This window comes from Pangasianodon hypophthalmus, chromosome 8, assembly GCF_027358585.1.
Source record: "Pangasianodon hypophthalmus isolate fPanHyp1 chromosome 8, fPanHyp1.pri, whole genome shotgun sequence".
In the NCBI taxonomy this organism is placed as follows: Eukaryota; Metazoa; Chordata; class Actinopteri; order Siluriformes; family Pangasiidae; genus Pangasianodon; species Pangasianodon hypophthalmus.
The window spans coordinates 22,632,384-22,648,959 of NC_069717.1; the positions used below are offsets into that span (position 1 = coordinate 22,632,384).

The window sequence follows — 16,576 nt, forward strand, 5'->3', positions numbered from 1 at the left end:
AAAACAGCAGTGTCTAACTGTTGTACCTTCCTTCAGTGAGGACATCCAATTAGGCCAAAGAGTTTTTTAAAAGTTGATTCCAGCAGCTTTCAGGAAGTAAATTACCTGAAAATGATCTAACATCTGTTTCCAGGATAAAACCAGAAGGGCTTCTTTTCTGATCTTCTTTGGAATTTCAGAGTACAGTAATGAGTTTTCCCTGCTCCCATACGGCATACCTAAACCAAAAAAAAAAAAAAAATGGACAGATAGAGTAGAATGATGGTAGTTAGTCAGTGGTAGTGATCTTGATATTAAACAGTCAGTCACAATGATATTAGTTAACATTTTTACAGAATTACTAGATTAAAAAAAAAAAAAGATTTTTAATCAGGCAATAAATGTTACTGAGCCCTGCCTCTTGCCTTAAATTAGTAATTATAGCAAACATGCAGTCATCGCTGAGTAACTCCTACAGGGCCTGTTAGCATGCTGTGATTTGAATAACGCTAACTGGCTCTGCAAGCTGACATTAATGATGGATGCCTTTAGCATTTTTGAGTTACGCACACGTTCTCTCTCAAGAGAAACATTACCAAGATAGTACAGCCGATGAGAATGAGGGCTCAACTCGTCATTTTTCTGTACAAACTGGAAGTCGTGGGGAGCCTTGTTGATGATCATTCCAGAGTATTTCCGACTTCCATGGATGATCTCGCGCAGGCCATCCCACGAGTGCTTTTCCACAAAAAACTGTGAAGGTACATCTTCCATCTCCACCACTTCTGTGCTGTCTGAAAGGTCATCTACTGCGGTCATCTTGACAGCTGCAAAACTAAACACAAGGACAATCTGTCAGTTACAGTTTAAATTTGCAAAAAAAAAAAGTTTAAACCTTCTTGTAAAGTTTTTTTTTTTTAAATACCTTTTCCAACTTCCTTCGTTTTCGTCTTCAAGTTTCACCCTTTTTACTCTATACATTAACCGGCACACGAGCCTCCACAAGATCTGGCAACCTGCAGAGAGGTAAGAGACCAATGTGAATAAATAACACTCAGAACAATACATTACAATAAAATAAAGTTATGACCCTTTCAGTGGAAGAACTTAAACAAACACTATGGCATAAGTAATATACAAGGGTGAGTCAAATGAAAACCTTAATTTCAGTGGCATGTAAGCTGAGGAGTTTTATCTAGATGAATCCAGGCACTTGTTAAGAGCTGGAGCACATGGATTGAACAAAATGAAGACACCACAACAATGGGGAGGTGTGATGTGGCACAACGTGCTGTTATCACCTGATTTTCAGTTTCTGAATAATGCCACATCCCGTAGTGTTTTAATCCTCTTATACCACAGCAATTTGCCAATGCTGACAATTTTTATGCCATATTACTCATTTGTAGTTACATTTAATGTTGTGGAACATTCACAAGGCAAGTTACCTCCTGTTATCACTTATGTTATCACAACTATAAACACCAGCACTCCTGCAGTAGCACAACTTGTCATGTCACTGAGAAACTGCAAAGCGCTCTGTTCTCAAGACTTTCCCTTACAGACTTTTACAAAGCTCTGACACTGGAGACTCAATAATGAGAATGAGCAGGTTAGTATAAACACGTGATCTGTATTGCAGCTGGCACTACTCTCAGAGCTGCTGTTATCGAAAACTAATCAACACTTTCTGACCAATCAAATTTGAGAACACAACAGCGCTGTAGTATAACAGCTATTAAAAACACACTGTTTGGCAGGTTGCTCACAGCACAATATTTTATATGAATATTTAATTATTTAAGGCAGGATGTATTTGTATATAGCAGATGGCTGCTGTAGGAGTACTTCAAGGGCAATATATTGTAATACGACTAACAAATTATATACCCTGCAACCCTTCAATCGGCCAAATTAATCTACTCTTCTTTTTTAAAATCTAATGCTGGTGAAAGGCTGTTGGTTGCTCTTATAACTAGAAAGCTTGGGAAATAAGATGGGAAGTAAGATGCTTCTCCTAGAAAACCATGACCTGTGTTTCTGCAGCCAGGAACCCCTTCCATGGGGTTAAAGGACTTTCCCCGCTTTATAATCACAGTTAAGATTTAATTTTAAGAACAATAACACCAGTAATTTATTCTAGCCATTAGAGCCTTTTAATTTCTGAACTTTCCACTCATCCAAATGTGCATTTGAAACACATTACATTTCAGAATTTTATTCATATAGCTGGCAGATTAACATTAACTTTGTTTATACTTGTTTTTTAGTTCTGACTTTTAGATTAATGTGGTACATGTACGTAACGCCTTTAAATATAAAACTCAGCACAAGTTGTTCACTTCTAGCAGCAAACAGAGGCAATCAACATAAACACACACCTCTGACTGGTTATTATGCAAGTTAATGACCTTACCCTAACACTTATACTCATTCTTTATCTGAGAAAAAAAAAGCATCGGAGCATCCCTGATAATAATCATAAGAACATTGATACTAGTTGATAGTAATCTCCATCAGCGTCATGTGATATTTAAAAAAGCTATACAATCAGGGACATGACAAACCCACTGGATATACATCTCAGACCCCACTCTGAGAGGTACAGCTCTGTGAAATAGCTGTGAAAACACAGTTAGTGTAATTCAACCAAATCAATCAGTGAGGCCTCAGGATTCCTCTTACAAATACATCACACACATGGGGAATGTTCAGCCATGAAGTCATGATGACTACAACACCAAAAGCCACTGCAACCATTTACAACCTACAATCATTTGAAAAGTTTCACCATGATTTTCCCAACTGAGCTTCACATGACGACTACAACAAACCTGCCTCTGTGTGTGTGTGTGTGTGTGTGTGTTGTGGCCAGGCTACAGTTACAAATAAGGATACAAATAACCAAAAAACAAAAAAGCGTAATATTTTTAAAACAAATATTTTATAAATATTTTATTATCTTAGATGCTGTTTTGTTACTTTAAATAAACCTGGACTGCTAACGCTACTTTATCACACCGGCTCCATTTAGCAAGCTAGTCAAACTGGTTTCATTGGTTTAACAGCAAATTAGTATTGTATTAGCATGTATATAATTTAGGTAAACTATATATCAAATAATATCAGAAATATTCAAGACTATGTGTAGGGCTAATTAAACAACGCAAAGAATAAAAAAAAAATAGACAGGTGGACAAGCTATATTGGTTAGACTAGCTGTTTAAGGTTAGCTAACGCTTAGCCGTCCAACCTACCTACATATAATCCTGCCATTGACAGTCGCGTGCGTTCAGTAACAGCAAGTAAAACCACTCATATGTTTGACAGTTGTTTTTGCTAATTGACATTTAAATGCTGGGAAACTAGTGCTAGCTAGCTACCGGCAATGACTAGGCAAGCTAAACCGGCTAGCCGGATAAGCTAACTAACCCAACGCTAAGTGGCGAAAGGGTGTAACTGTCTACAAAAGCAGTGATGTGGTTGGGCTTTTTTTATGTTTTTTTTTTCTTTCTTAAAACCGCAGTTAAAGCAAAAAAGACAAAGGTAAACGTATAGCACACTAATTAAACAGAGGTTACTAGAACTAGTATTAAGATAATGATATCGACAGCAAGCTAGCTAGAACATAAGAGTAACTGGTTAGTTGTGAATACAAAGAAAAGAAAAAAAAAATGCTAGTCCAGCCATCTTTGATATGTTTTTACAATTTATTCATAGCGCCTTTATCAGTAATCATGACAGTCACATGACTAGTCACAATATCTAGCTAACAATAACAGTTAACAAGCGAGCTAATGTTAGCTACATAGCTATAAGGTTAGTGAAATAACAGGCTGTGACTGTAATAAACCAGGGTGCTATTGTTAAAGCTAGCCAGTCAATGATCAACCAAGATCACGGATCTAAAATCACCCATTTCTAAGCTTTCTTTCTTAACAGATTGAGCGGATGATCTGTTTGTGGCTTTATGAATGACTGGTGTACAGGACGTTAGCTACATTAACCTTATAGATCTGCTTGCTCTCGTCGGCCCCAATGGAAAAAAAAAAGTGAAAATGTGAAATTACTGCTTAGGTGTCGGACTATCTCTCAGTCATTCTTCAATGAGCTACTTACAGGGATACCCTTAAAAAGTCTCTCTCATCTGTGACCTGCTGGTTCTTTAAGCGATTTTCCGGATAATTTCAGTCTCCATAGCCTGTGAACAACACAAAGCACAGGAGCTCACGAAAACAGGAACGGACATCCAAGACCATCCTCACTTCCGGGCGGACGGGTTTACGAAATCACACTTCCTGTTTGCGTGATTTCCAAAGACTGGATCAAAACAGCAAAAAGATTGTGTCAAAAAAAAAAAAAAAGCTTTAAAGCCTGCTTCTATGACATTTTTTTTAAAACTTATATCAAGAACACCACCGCAAAATGAGAATAACTTCCGCGTTTGCATGATGCGTCTGACATCCTTGCAAAGAGTATAGTGCACAAGTGTGTACCGTGTAATGCATACTGTTCCTCGCAGGAGTGTAGAATAGTACGCACTATGCAGTATACAAGAATTAACGACGCAGTCACGTGACCTGACAGATTTACCTGTGACCACAGTTCTATCAGAATTACATTAGACTGATTCACTTTCAGTGTTTGTGGAAAGATTTATTTATTTATTTATTTACAGTTTAGGGCTTCTGGATATATGGACACAATGGTTGAAGACAGATTCATTCATTTATTCACCTTTTTTTTTTTATTTTAATTTTTCTATGCGCTACAGAAGTGACAATACATGACCGTTAGATGGCGATAGATATTTATTAATAAGTAAAAACAAGTGCCTTATATTTGACATGGAGTAACACGGTATTACAGTAATTGTAAATACATTTTTAGGGGGAAAAATACTTAGAAATATTTCAGTTTCAGTGTTGAATCTGCTACTGTGCTTATTATTTCCCCTCTTTATAATTGCAGTAGTAGCAGTGTATAATAATAATAATAATCATAATAATAATAATAATCATAATAATATCATCATCATCCTAAAGGTAAATATTATTTACTGTAGCATTTATTTACTAGTACTATTTTTAAAAGATCATTTTTTATACATTACATGATTTTAGCTTTATAATCCTGGGTATTTGGTTGTCAGACTCCATGTCCTGTTCTCTAAACACCAGCAGGATCCTTGAGGGAAAATAAATAAATAAATAAATAAGGACAGTAAGGCCTTTTTTGGAGACTTTGGGATGAACACAGTGACCATAGCCTTCATAAAACAGAGGGAACTGCATTAAAAAAATTATTAACACAGATCTCAGTCAACTCTACACATACAGATGCAGGGCAAGAGCCTAGTCTATATTCATGGACTCCTCTCACTGCCCTTCATGCTCTGTTCTCTCCACTCCCCTCTGGCAAACACTTCTGATGCATCACTGCACACTCCTTCTGGCTCAGAGATAGCTTCTTCTCTCAGGCCATTAGGATCCTTATCAGCAGGCGTTAAATGATGGTGGCTCTCCCTTCCTCACTACATGAAGTCTCTTAATGCAACTGCAAATATACTGCTCATTTAGAACTTCTTTACTGTATACTTGTATAATTTGCATTTTTGCTAAACATCTGTGATGCTTACAATCATACCTCTGTATCACTACCTCCTCTACACTGTATGTTCCATATTATATCATTTGCACGATTCATATTACATGCAGTCTCAAACTTGTGCAAGACCATTTCCCCACACTTGTGTAAGAACATGCAAACCTCCACAGAGACACTAATCTAAAGCTCAGGATAGAACTGAAGACTCTGGAGCTGTGATGCAGCTACATTATTTGGAACGAACACATAATGAGTATTAAACAAACACAAATGCAGATAAAAATAGGAGGTGCACTATTTATTTATTTATTTATTTTAAAGGCCAGGGAATCTGGTTGAGAGTAGAGGTGGAGGTTTTCACTTTCATGAGAGTGAGAGCAAGCCATCAGATATGAAGCATCAAAGAAATACCACGTTCAGTAACATGCATTTACAGGGTTCATTCATTTAGCCAAAGTAACTGCCTAGTCAGGGTCATTGTGCTTTAAATCAGGCTAATAGTTTGTTTACATTTTGGGAAACAGAAACACTTATTTGGGAAAAATAACTCGGTGAGTGGAATTAAAATACATGCCACACCCACTTTGGGTTTAAATCCGAATACAGATACAAATATAGATGTTTGGAGCCCTAAACAGATGCAGATAGTGTCATTGCTTCACACCCCTACTCTTCCTATTGTTTTCAAATGTGCGTGCTGAACAAGCACAAACGGATCTGATTTTTCAGGTGTCTGATGTTCTTGTGTCAAAGAAATACATTTGGCACAAAACTCACACTCAGTTCACGTTTATGTCCCGTGGTTCAGAGAACATTTGTGCTTATGAATCTCTATGTGCTTATGAAATGCTTTCCTAGAATAAAAATGCCATTGTCAGATGAGTGTCTAGTTGTCCACTTTGCTGTATCTGTGAATGAAATTGCGAGTACACTTCTATTGCCTTCTATTGCTGACTAATGTGAAAATAACACACTAAGTTGCTAGTATTAAAGGAATACTAAATGATTTGAGTAGGTATCAAATTCTGATTAACACTTAAAAGTCTCAGCTTAGTATTCAGTTATTTATCTTAAAGCATACAAGAAACCAGAGTGAGAATAACAAGAAAGATATGCAATTATAAGAGTGTTAAGTGAGTTTCTTCTTAGAGATGTCACTTATTTACATTATACCATTTTTTGTAAAATAAATGAGAAATTATAACAATATTTAATCATGCATTTATTACTCAGAATTTTCTTATAGTATAAAAGTAATAAGTCATGAAACATTCTTATATTCAATACAGGCCTTCACTTTTCTCATTCCTAATACATTTGAAACAAAATGTTATTTTTTTTTTAGATGACATCTACTATGAAAACAAACAAACAATCAAACAAACACTTTAGCTCCTGTAACTAGAATGTTCAAACTTTAGTTAGTGTATGTATTCTACATCTACTGTTAGGTCAGTATGAGTTCATGAATGAAAGACTTGTAGCTTTTATAATCTAAAACCTATCAATAAACATAAAAGTGCTTTTCATGGTCCAAATTAAACTCTGTGTAGTAAATTAAAATGTTGTCATGATGATAAATGCAAATAGCAATGGTTTTCCATGAGCAGTTTAAAGCTAACACTTCCTAAATTGCAAGCATGGATCTTTTGTTTGAAGCAGAAAAATAAGCTGATTGTATGAACAGAAATGCTTTTCTAATCATGTTGAGTGGATTTAAGCTTTGCATTTCTCAGAGGTTTCTGCCTGAGTCTCCTCCCTTTTTCCAAACCGCTGACCAAGTTCAGTAGTCAAGACGGAACAACAGGATTTCTACAAAAAAAAGAAAAAAGGACACAAATAAAGATGAAGAAGAAGAAGACAGTTTAGTACCATGATCCTGAAACATTAACACACACATGCACACACACACACACACACACACACACCATAGTCAAAGTCAAAGAGATCAAAGTCACAGAGATCAAATATTTTTTTCTTCATTTTGATGTTTGATGTGAACATTAACTGAAGCTCTTGACCTGTATCTGCATGATATTTTGCATTGAACTAATACTATGTATATATATATATATATATATATATATATATATATATATATATATATATATATAGTGCCATATGGATTCCTTTGTTACTATCCACTATGCACTATCAGAAAAATAATAACAAGGAAGGTAAGAGAGAAGCCAGCAGTCACTCGAAAAGGGTTGCAGGAAGACCTGAAAGCAGCAGGAACAACAGTTACACAAAGAGCAGTAAGCAATGAACTGCAGCACAAACATCTCCCTTCCAACATCCCAAGCAAAACTCATATGACCATTTTGACCATCAGAACTCTTGAGAAAATAGAATTCTTTGGCAATAATTCAGGTCTTCATTTTTGGAGAAAGAAGGGTCGTGCATATGATCCCAAGAACACCACACCCACTGTGAATTATGAAGGTCAGAGCATCGAGATATGTGGCTGCTTCTCTGCAAACGACACTGGGGCATTACATATCACTGAAGGAAAAATGAATGGAGCCATGTACTGGGACTTATTAGAGGAGAATTAATGAACCAAAAAAGCATGTGGATAATATCATCCCCTTTTCCTATCTGCAATTGTATGTCTTTAAAACACAGGGCAGACTCTCAGAATCAGTGACACATTACTCACATGCAGGAAAAGCACATCCAGTGCAGCTCTCTGACACTCTTCGATATATAACAAACCAATTAAACTCAGTTTTAATGTCTGAAATTGGTCACTTTTGGATGAATGCATCCAATAGTTTAAAAAAATACATGGTATGAGAACTGCACAGTCCAACATTGTGGTTCTACTTATATATTTAAATATCTACTCAAACTTTTTCAAAGAATTTTCAAAGAGGATGGTTTTAACTAGCACAGGGTCCCTGGAGAACTAGTGGTTAGGCCATAGCGCGCTCACCACTGCGGTTAGGGGTTCAATTCCTGGCCAGGGAACCAACCCCAGCCACTGGGGTTGGACATGACAGTGCACTTCCAGTGCACTTCCCAAGTCTGGATAAAACTGGGGAGGGTTGCATCAGGAAGGGCATCCGGAGTTTAAAAAAAAAAAAAATTGTGTCAAATCAAATATGTGGACCAATGAGCCGCTGTGGTGACCCCTAACGGGAGCAGCCAAAAGAAGAACAACAACATGGTTTTAACTAGCATATATCACTGCCTTGACTCTTAAATTATTTCTTTAGGGAAACTATTGCTATATTCTTAAAAGAACAGATTATCAAAATAGTGTAGAAATAATTTTATTTTGTGTATTTCTACGGCCAAATTGCACCAAAAGTTGCATTTTTTTTTTGTAACATTATTCATGCTGATATCACATAATGTTAATGCTATAGCTAATGTATCTTAACCCACCCACCTGCTGTATGTTAGCGATGTTTCGTGATTTGGCAGTCAGCTCCATGAGGGCCAGAACGAGTCCCAGCCCTAAGCCAAGCGCCAAAAGCAGGAAGACACCCTTCAGGCTGCTGGGCTTCAGAGATGAGGCCTGTGCGTCTTCTGCCATGCAGCTGCTTGCCCACCATTTATTACGCAGAAAATCCAGTTCTCCGGACTCGCTTAGCTGTAGGATGGCCACACTCAGGTTTTTCAGCATGGGAAAGCCTTAGAACACACACACACATACGAATTCAGCTGCAGGTTTGAGCTGCAAGGAAAGTGCTGCAGTTGAATAATCAAAAGTGTTGGAAGGGAAGAGTAAGAGTATGATTGAGAGAAGACTTTAAAGAGAATATGAAGGGAACAATCCCAATGAGTGTGTAATTCATCTGACAGTAAAGCTTAATGTTTGTGGTAAGAATAGAACTGCACAGCATGGTCGAAAAGAATATTTTTAACCTTTATGTTCTAGATGTTGCAGAAGGACCCATTTAAAATTTTTACAACACTATGTAGAGTTGTCTGTATTAAGCTTCTGTGCATGCTCTCCCTGTGTAGTTTTCTGCATGGGTTTCCTCCAGGTTTTCTGGTTTCTTCCCACCACCCAAAAAGCATGCTAGTAAGTGGACTGCCCACAGGATGAATGTGTCTGTGCATGGTTCCCAACAATGGATGGATCGTGTTCCTGGGATTGGCACCAGACCCACTGGTCCACCTCACCAGGATAAACTACATTAATATCACAAAAATTTATTTTTGACCTGATAGCAACATGGTGAAAATGACTTATTTTTGTAAATGTGAAACAAAGAATGGCTGGAGTCATGGTCAAATTAAAAAAAAATAAATAAAAAATAAAAAAATACATGGACATATGGACACATGTATATATATATATATATATATATATATATATATATATATATATATATATATATATATACATATACATGTGTCCATATGTCCATGTATTTTTTATTTTTTTTTAATAATATATATATATATATATATATATATATATATATATATATATATATATATATATATATGGTTAATTTAGATAATTGTTGATTATCTAAATTGTTGATTATCTAAATCTAAGATGAAATATATTGAAAATTCGAAAATAATTACAGTTGTAATTTCAATAAAATCAATAAAATGTAAAGATGGCTGGAACAGTGTGGTGTTCATCTAACTATTGGACTAGGGACAGGCCAGCTGGGTTGATCATCAGTCCCATGGTGATGCTGAGTGTTTGGTTGATGTGTACTTGCCCAAAGGAACTGCAATGCTGTAGCCTCTCATGCCAATGATCTCAGGACAGCGCTTTAGGTTGCAGTAACGTGTCACAGCCAGGTCCAGAGACACAGATTCTCCAATGAAGGCATATTTCCCCTCCTGAGCCATACGGATGCCTTCTTCCATTGTCTGGGCATAGGACTGCTTTCTCTCCATGTTTTCGAAGATGCGCCGGTAGGTAGGATTGTTGGAGTTCTGCTTGGACAAAGGAGTGTCATATCAAAGTGAATCTCACTAATATGTGGTAGGGTGAGATGTAAGCAAATGATATGATGATATGAGGAAGAATCATGGATGTTGGCCATTCTGCTTTACCTTAAAGAAAGCAAGAGAGGAGGAGCCCTTAAGTGTCCCATACTCAATGACATTTTGGTTCGCCAGGTCTTCAAAGCTCTTAATTGAGAGCTGCTTGTTGTCCATGTGCAACCAAGAACTGAGGTTGGCGAAGTAGCAGGCCAAGACGACTAATGAAAACAACCACCAGATGGCAGTAATAACCCGTCCTGAGAAGGACTTGGGGTGTGGACCAGCACCTGACACACACACACACACACACAAATTGATACTTGGGTCTAACTGTTTGCTTATATCAGTTTGCAGGCACACTACATTCATGTTTAGTATATAATACATACTAGTGGTGCGAAAGATGTACTATTGAGGGAAAGAAACTCGTTATACACTGGAAACATTCTCTTTTATGTTAAAAAAAAATGTGTGTGTTCACCTTGAAGTGTTAACGCTCCAATAGTGTACCAGAAGCTGTGTGAGATTGTAAAGTGATTTTCCTCCATCTGTGGCTGGCTCCATTCAGAGGGGCTAATACTTTATAAAAACACACCAAACACAAATTATGCATTCCCAGTCCCACTACATTCTACTGTTCTTAGTAACAAGTTCTACTCAAATCTATATCTTATTTTAATAAAGTCCTCTGTTTGATGGCCTGATTGAAGATAAGATGTGTATCTTACCGAGCCACCAAAAAGATACAGAAGGAGGTAAGCAGATAAGCAACCAGCAGGCTGATCCACATCTCACTGGAGAAGAGGTTTAAAAAGCTGAGGTACTGCGAATCATCTGAGGCAGTGTCCTTTCTCATGACAAAACTAAGGCCTGTCTGCATGAATGGTTTGGTCATGTCTACAACTTCCTCCCGAACAGCGGTGAGGGTAAGTGGAGCCATGGCCAGATCCGCTTCCTAATGAAAATACATGCACATACATATGCACTTGAACAGCAGGGCATGTACTGTAAGGTCATTACAAACGTTTCAGCATAGAAGTGGATTAGCATTGGGAGAATTGGCATCAGGAGTGGCTGCTACGAATGGGCTAGCAGGGCCACACACTCTCAGAAATGAAGGTACTAAACTTTTTTCTTCTTGTCAGTGGGGTGCTACCATCAAGGGAATGTGATTTGTACCTTTAGTATGTATATTTCACCTGGAAACTTTTGAAAATAATTACATTATCAAACTAACTTAAAATTATTTAAAAATAATTTAAAGTACATAATTGCATAATTGGACCTTAAGGACCACTACTCTAAAAGCTAATTAAAGGTACACCACATACACTTTCCTAGGTACAAGATACATACTAAAGGTACAAAAAAACTTCCCCTTGATGGTACCACCCCAGTGAAAAGGAAAAGTAGAGTTTGGTACCTTTATTTCTGAGAGTGCATATCTTTCAAAAATAAAAAGACAGAAAAAGGCATCATTTTTGGCATCTTAATCTGGATCATTTTGAATTTTTGTGGTATCAAGCAGAATAGGCATGGAAGCCCATTTTTGCCAGGTTGAAAGGGAAAAAAATTCTTTATTTTTGGGAGCAGCAGTATGTCAAAATTTTGGCTTATTATCTCAAAATTCTGAATTATTATCTCAATTATTCTCAAAATTATTATCTAAAATGTTTGACTTACTACCTGAAAACTCTGACAAAATTCTCAGATTTGTTTTCTTACTTATTTAGTTACTTCTGCCAGAATTATGCAAGATTATGTTGAATTATTTTAAAATTGTGACTTGGTACACCAAAATAATGAATTATTATTTCATTTTCAGACTTATTATTTCATTTCATTTGTAGACCTTCCCAACTGCCAAATACTTTTTTAAAAGTAATGTTTGTTATTAATTAATAGGAGCTAGCCCTTGATGTTAATCACATTTTCAGATATTGATCACTTGGGTCTGCCTTCCATTCACATAGGGAATAGGGGTGATGTAGCTAACTGAAGAGGATTTGTTTATTGGATGGTATATAGAAAATGTGTATGCTTAACAGAAATAGCAGCGATACATCAAGTTAGCTTTTAAACTAGCGGGATAATTTAGTTATTCTGCTAAACAGCTTTGGGCTATGCAATAGATAAGATATATATATATAAAAAAACATTATTTGCATAGACCTATCATATGTCCTGTCAGAGACATATCATTATGGCAAAATGTAGAGTTACAATTTTGAGCTAATGAGTAAACATTTTGAGACAGAAAAATGAACATTTTGAGTTAAAATAAGTCAATATGCTGCTGTGAAAATAAAGAAAAACATGTTATGCCATTTTTTTCTTTTCTACCTGGCATAAATGGGCTTCCATACAATAGCACCAACAGTGGTCTAAAGAAAATACACAGAATGATATGAAGAAGTGAGGCGAGGGCTGATTTCCTTCTAGCCCAGAGAGTAGATTCATGCAGCCTGTCAGTGACACCCTTGTCAGGTGATTACACAGAGTGAAACATTTTCAAGCCACTTCTCTGTCACACCCAAGTCAACAGAAGTGATTGAAAAGTTTTGTTTGGCCCACATCATTCTTATTGTGTTATCAATGAACAGCTAAACATGCTTGAAGGAGATGCTAACAGTACTGATTTTCTTGCCACCTAGTAGAATAGTATGTCTAATTTTTTTTAACTGAAGATTTTAATTGGAGCTCACCCCTCTCACAACCTCTCCAATCATCCCAGCCCAGTTGCCGCGCTCATCCTTGGATCCGTATTTTCCATCTTTCACCAGGCGAACATTGTACTTGAAGCCCAGTTTCTCTGCAAGTGCTGCCAGCAAGTCCATACAGAAGCCCTCAAACTCTGAGCCTTTTGACACTGTGTATGGTTCTTGCTGAGAAGGAAAGTCAGTGCTGCTTGGTCATTAAAATTAGTATTTAGTCACTATTTAAAAACAGGCATCCAACTCTAAATCACAAAACTGTTCTGTTTAGTGCTTATCACCTACCTTAATGGTGGTCACCTTTAGTGGCTGTGGTTCTGGTGATAAAAGGATACTTGCATCATTAGGTCAATATCATTTGTTACAATTTGAGACCTTGGAATGATAAGCTCCTCAGATTTAAAAAAAAAATGTTACTTGCATGCTAATGAATATGCAGTATGTGACAACTTTTACATGAAAATATTAATTAAAAGTATAAAAATATAAAGTCAAAAAGTTGTGTCTACTTTCATAACATTACTGCTCAATATTTGAAAATCACAGAATTGTTGGATAGAACTATAATTCAAAAGTCAGATTGCTTCTACATTCCTTGTATACATTCAACTAGATTACAGATCATTAGGCTGACATTACACATACTGTACATTAATCCATTTTAAGATTATCTTAAGCAATAAAGGAATTATTAAATCTTTAATTAGGGATGAGAGAAACAGTACTTCTACATGGGTATAATAAGTATGTTAAGTTGGACAAAAAGAAAGAAAGAAAGAAAAAAAGAAGAAAGAAAGAGAGAGGGAAAAAACACTCTTTGTCTCAATCTGAACTTGAACTCTTGCAAAACATTCTTGGCAGCAAATGAAGCGTTTCACCATGCTGTGCCGTACTTTGTACTGCTTTTCACATCGAGGCAAATATCCCCAAATTTACTAGACAAGGACAATGTTCCTGTTGTTCTGCCGCCTCCTTTCGCGTGGTCCCAAGCTTCACGGCCACTAATCGTCCTTTAAGAGAAGAAACTGCTCAAAAGGACATAGAGGGAGATAAACAGCGGGTTGTTGTTGTGTAGCCTATGGTACCTCCTGTGGAGGAACAGATGCAGAGTCCAAACTCCCGAGTGTTCCAACCCCTGAGAAAGAGACGCCACCAAGTGCTGGGAAAGTGCCCTCCCTTTGCATGCTCTCGCTCAACTGATTCTTCTGTCTAAATTGTTGTTCTTAGATTTAATACTTGATCTTTAGAAAAAGCACCTTAACAAAAATAAGACTGAGTGTGTGTGTGTGTGTGTGTGTGTGTGTGTGTGGTGTGTGACCAGGTTGCATAAGCAAACATCAAAGTATTCAAGTAAAATCTTAGAAGTTACTTAATGAAAGAAAGTAACCCAAACTTTATTTTTAACAAAAATGGTGACCCTAAAAGTGGTAAAAGTACACAGCTTCATTACTCAGGTAAAATCAGATAATTACAAACTCTTAAATATACTTACAGTGTGAAAGTAAAGAACAAGAAAGTCTGCCTTACTGATACACTCATTGATATTAGTTCCTGATGCTAAATTAGAGCCTGTTTCACCAAGGAACCAAGGAATGTGGGAAAAATTATAAAAGGCTAACTAACATCAGCTTTATTTCGAAGCTCCAACATTAGCTAGCATGATGACAGTACAAAGAAGATGAATGCTAATTCATTCTAGCTGTTACAGAACAAACTGCCTGGATAAATAGTGTTACACTGGTAGGTACAAGGTCTCATACTAGCTGTCATGTTTATTAAAAATTTAGATTGGTTAGGAATTTAGATAAACTGCCTAAAATGTCTAATGCCAAAAAGTCAACTAATGACTTTACAATTATGGGATTATAGAGAAATGTAGTGATGTAGTAAGTAGACCATAGAGATTTTTCTTTTGAAATGTAGTAAGTTAAAAGAATTAGACTCAAATTTAAACTCAAGTAAAGTACAAATATATAAAAAGTCGATTTAAATAATTGCACTTTGTTACTTTCCACATCTGCCTTGCACTTTGGTTTACTGTGATTCTAAAGACTCTGTACGTTGGAACTCTTTGTATATTTCTTCTTTGAGGGTCAAATGTCTTATAGAGGACTGACAGTTCTACAAATTAACTGTCAAAAATGTCATTCTTCCAGCAAGCTCTTCCTAAAAGTGTCATGTACATGTAACTGAGGCAGTTTCACTGAGATGGAAAGCCCTGCAGGAGTCCATCAGTCACATAGCAGAATTGACACCTAATATCCCTTTTTTTCCTTTTTTTTTGCAAAATATGAAAAGCTTACATGCCATCAAAGCCACAGTTGTGTCATGGCCTTGTCCCACATCGCTGACTGCTTGGTTAGTGGGGGCTAATTGATTGCTCACAGTCATTGTTGGCCATGGCAAGCTCTTTCTACTATTTTAAATGCAAATCACTCAGAGCAATGGGATACTCAGATGGAGTGCCAGAAGGCTGCTGTGATCATTGACAGAGTCAATAAGATGTCAGACTAGCATTGGCCCTTCCTGCATCCTGCTGGAAGATTCACTAGAGGAAAGCCAGGGCGAGGAAAGGAGATAGAGTAAAATCAGTATTGCTCTAATGCAATGTCAGAGGTTTAAGGACCACAGCTGGAGAAGTTCTGAAGATTTGCTACTCACCTCAGTTTGTATTCACAAGTATACATTTTTTAAACATTCATGATAAAGAGAAGTACACTAAAATGTTCTCTTTATTGTGAATAATATCTAGAATATGTAGTTTTTGTAGCAATCAATCTGACAATAAATGAATGGCATGGTTGTGATTTCTCATTTAATTTATTAAATTAAATTTATTCATTTGCAATCATCCAAGGCAAATCCAGGAGCTGTTATAAGAGCTGACAATTATCCATGTATCACAAGACGAAGTTTACACCAACTAAGCACAAAGGAGTGCAAACAGTTAGACAGTCAGAAGTGTCAAAATTAAGTGTGTAATTTGTTGACTGTGACACTGTTACCTGCAGTGCAGAGGTGAACCACTGCTGCAACGAGCAAGAGAAGCCCCAGAGACGCCATGGTACTGTCTTCTGAACTGAAAAATGCAACAATTGATTTGCAACACTAATTAAAAAAATAGACATAGCATTAATGACCTCTCTAAAGAGCTCTAGCAAAGCCACATCACCCCCCTGATTTCAAAACAATGATTTTTTGTTTCACAGTTTAGTCTATTCAACTCAAGAACTTAATATACACAAGAGGAAATGCAGACATAACATGCAGGCCAAAACCAAAATGAAAGAACAAATTTACAAGAACATCAA

General features: G+C 36.7%; 3 protein-coding genes across 9 annotated transcripts in view; all 3 read right to left on the bottom strand.

Annotated features, from left to right (window-relative positions):
* dpp9 (dipeptidyl-peptidase 9) overlaps positions 1-4,284 on the bottom strand; it is a 16,565-nt gene extending 12,281 nt beyond the window's left edge. Inside the window, exons 1-4 of one of the 3 annotated variants that reach the window (XM_053235947.1) lie at positions 4,099-4,284; positions 905-995; positions 576-814; positions 106-218 (exon numbers count right to left, since the gene is read on the bottom strand). In XM_053235947.1, the coding sequence (XP_053091922.1) occupies positions 106-218; positions 576-814; positions 905-960 (408 nt within the window). In that variant the 5' untranslated portion in view covers positions 961-995; positions 4,099-4,284. Of the gene's footprint in view, positions 1-105; positions 219-575; positions 815-904; positions 996-3,236; positions 3,512-4,098 lie in introns of those variants that run through there. The other 2 variants (XM_034306414.2, XM_034306415.2) reach the window with 2 other exon arrangements.
* si:ch211-251b21.1 (uncharacterized protein LOC571720 homolog) lies at positions 4,145-16,328 on the bottom strand. Its single transcript, XM_053236089.1, has 9 exons — positions 16,271-16,328; positions 13,551-13,582; positions 13,257-13,436; positions 11,280-11,506; positions 11,033-11,130; positions 10,621-10,838; positions 10,281-10,500; positions 8,984-9,228; positions 4,145-4,180 (listed from the first exon to the last, which is right to left on the bottom strand). Exons 1-9 carry the CDS (start codon positions 16,326-16,328, stop codon positions 4,145-4,147), a joined length of 1,314 nt encoding a protein of 437 aa, XP_053092064.1.
* plch2a (phospholipase C, eta 2a) overlaps positions 13,551-16,576 on the bottom strand; it is a 127,827-nt gene continuing 124,801 nt past the window's right edge. For all 5 annotated transcript variants that reach the window (XR_008302145.1, XR_008302144.1, XR_008302147.1 and 2 more), the window contains 2 exons: positions 16,271-16,344; positions 13,551-13,582 (listed from right to left, as the gene is read on the bottom strand). The gene's annotated coding sequence lies outside the window, so the exon portion shown is untranslated. The remainder of the gene's footprint in view (positions 13,583-16,270; positions 16,345-16,576) is intronic.

What these genes read in the sequence shown, in the direction of transcription:
- si:ch211-251b21.1 (XM_053236089.1), bottom strand. Translation starts at nt 16,328, where the DNA reads ATGGCGTCTCTGGGGCTTCTCTTGCTCGTTGCAGCAGTGGTTCACCTC. An exon ending in CCTCTCTTGCTTTCTTTAAG is followed by an intron (nt 10,501 to 10,620) that starts GTAAAGCAGAAT and finishes TTGTCCAAGCAG; the next exon opens with AACTCCAACAATCCTACCTA. An exon ending in CAGCATTGCAGTTCCTTTGG is followed by an intron (nt 9,229 to 10,280) that starts GCAAGTACACAT and finishes GTGTGTTCTAAG; the next exon opens with GCTTTCCCATGCTGAAAAAC.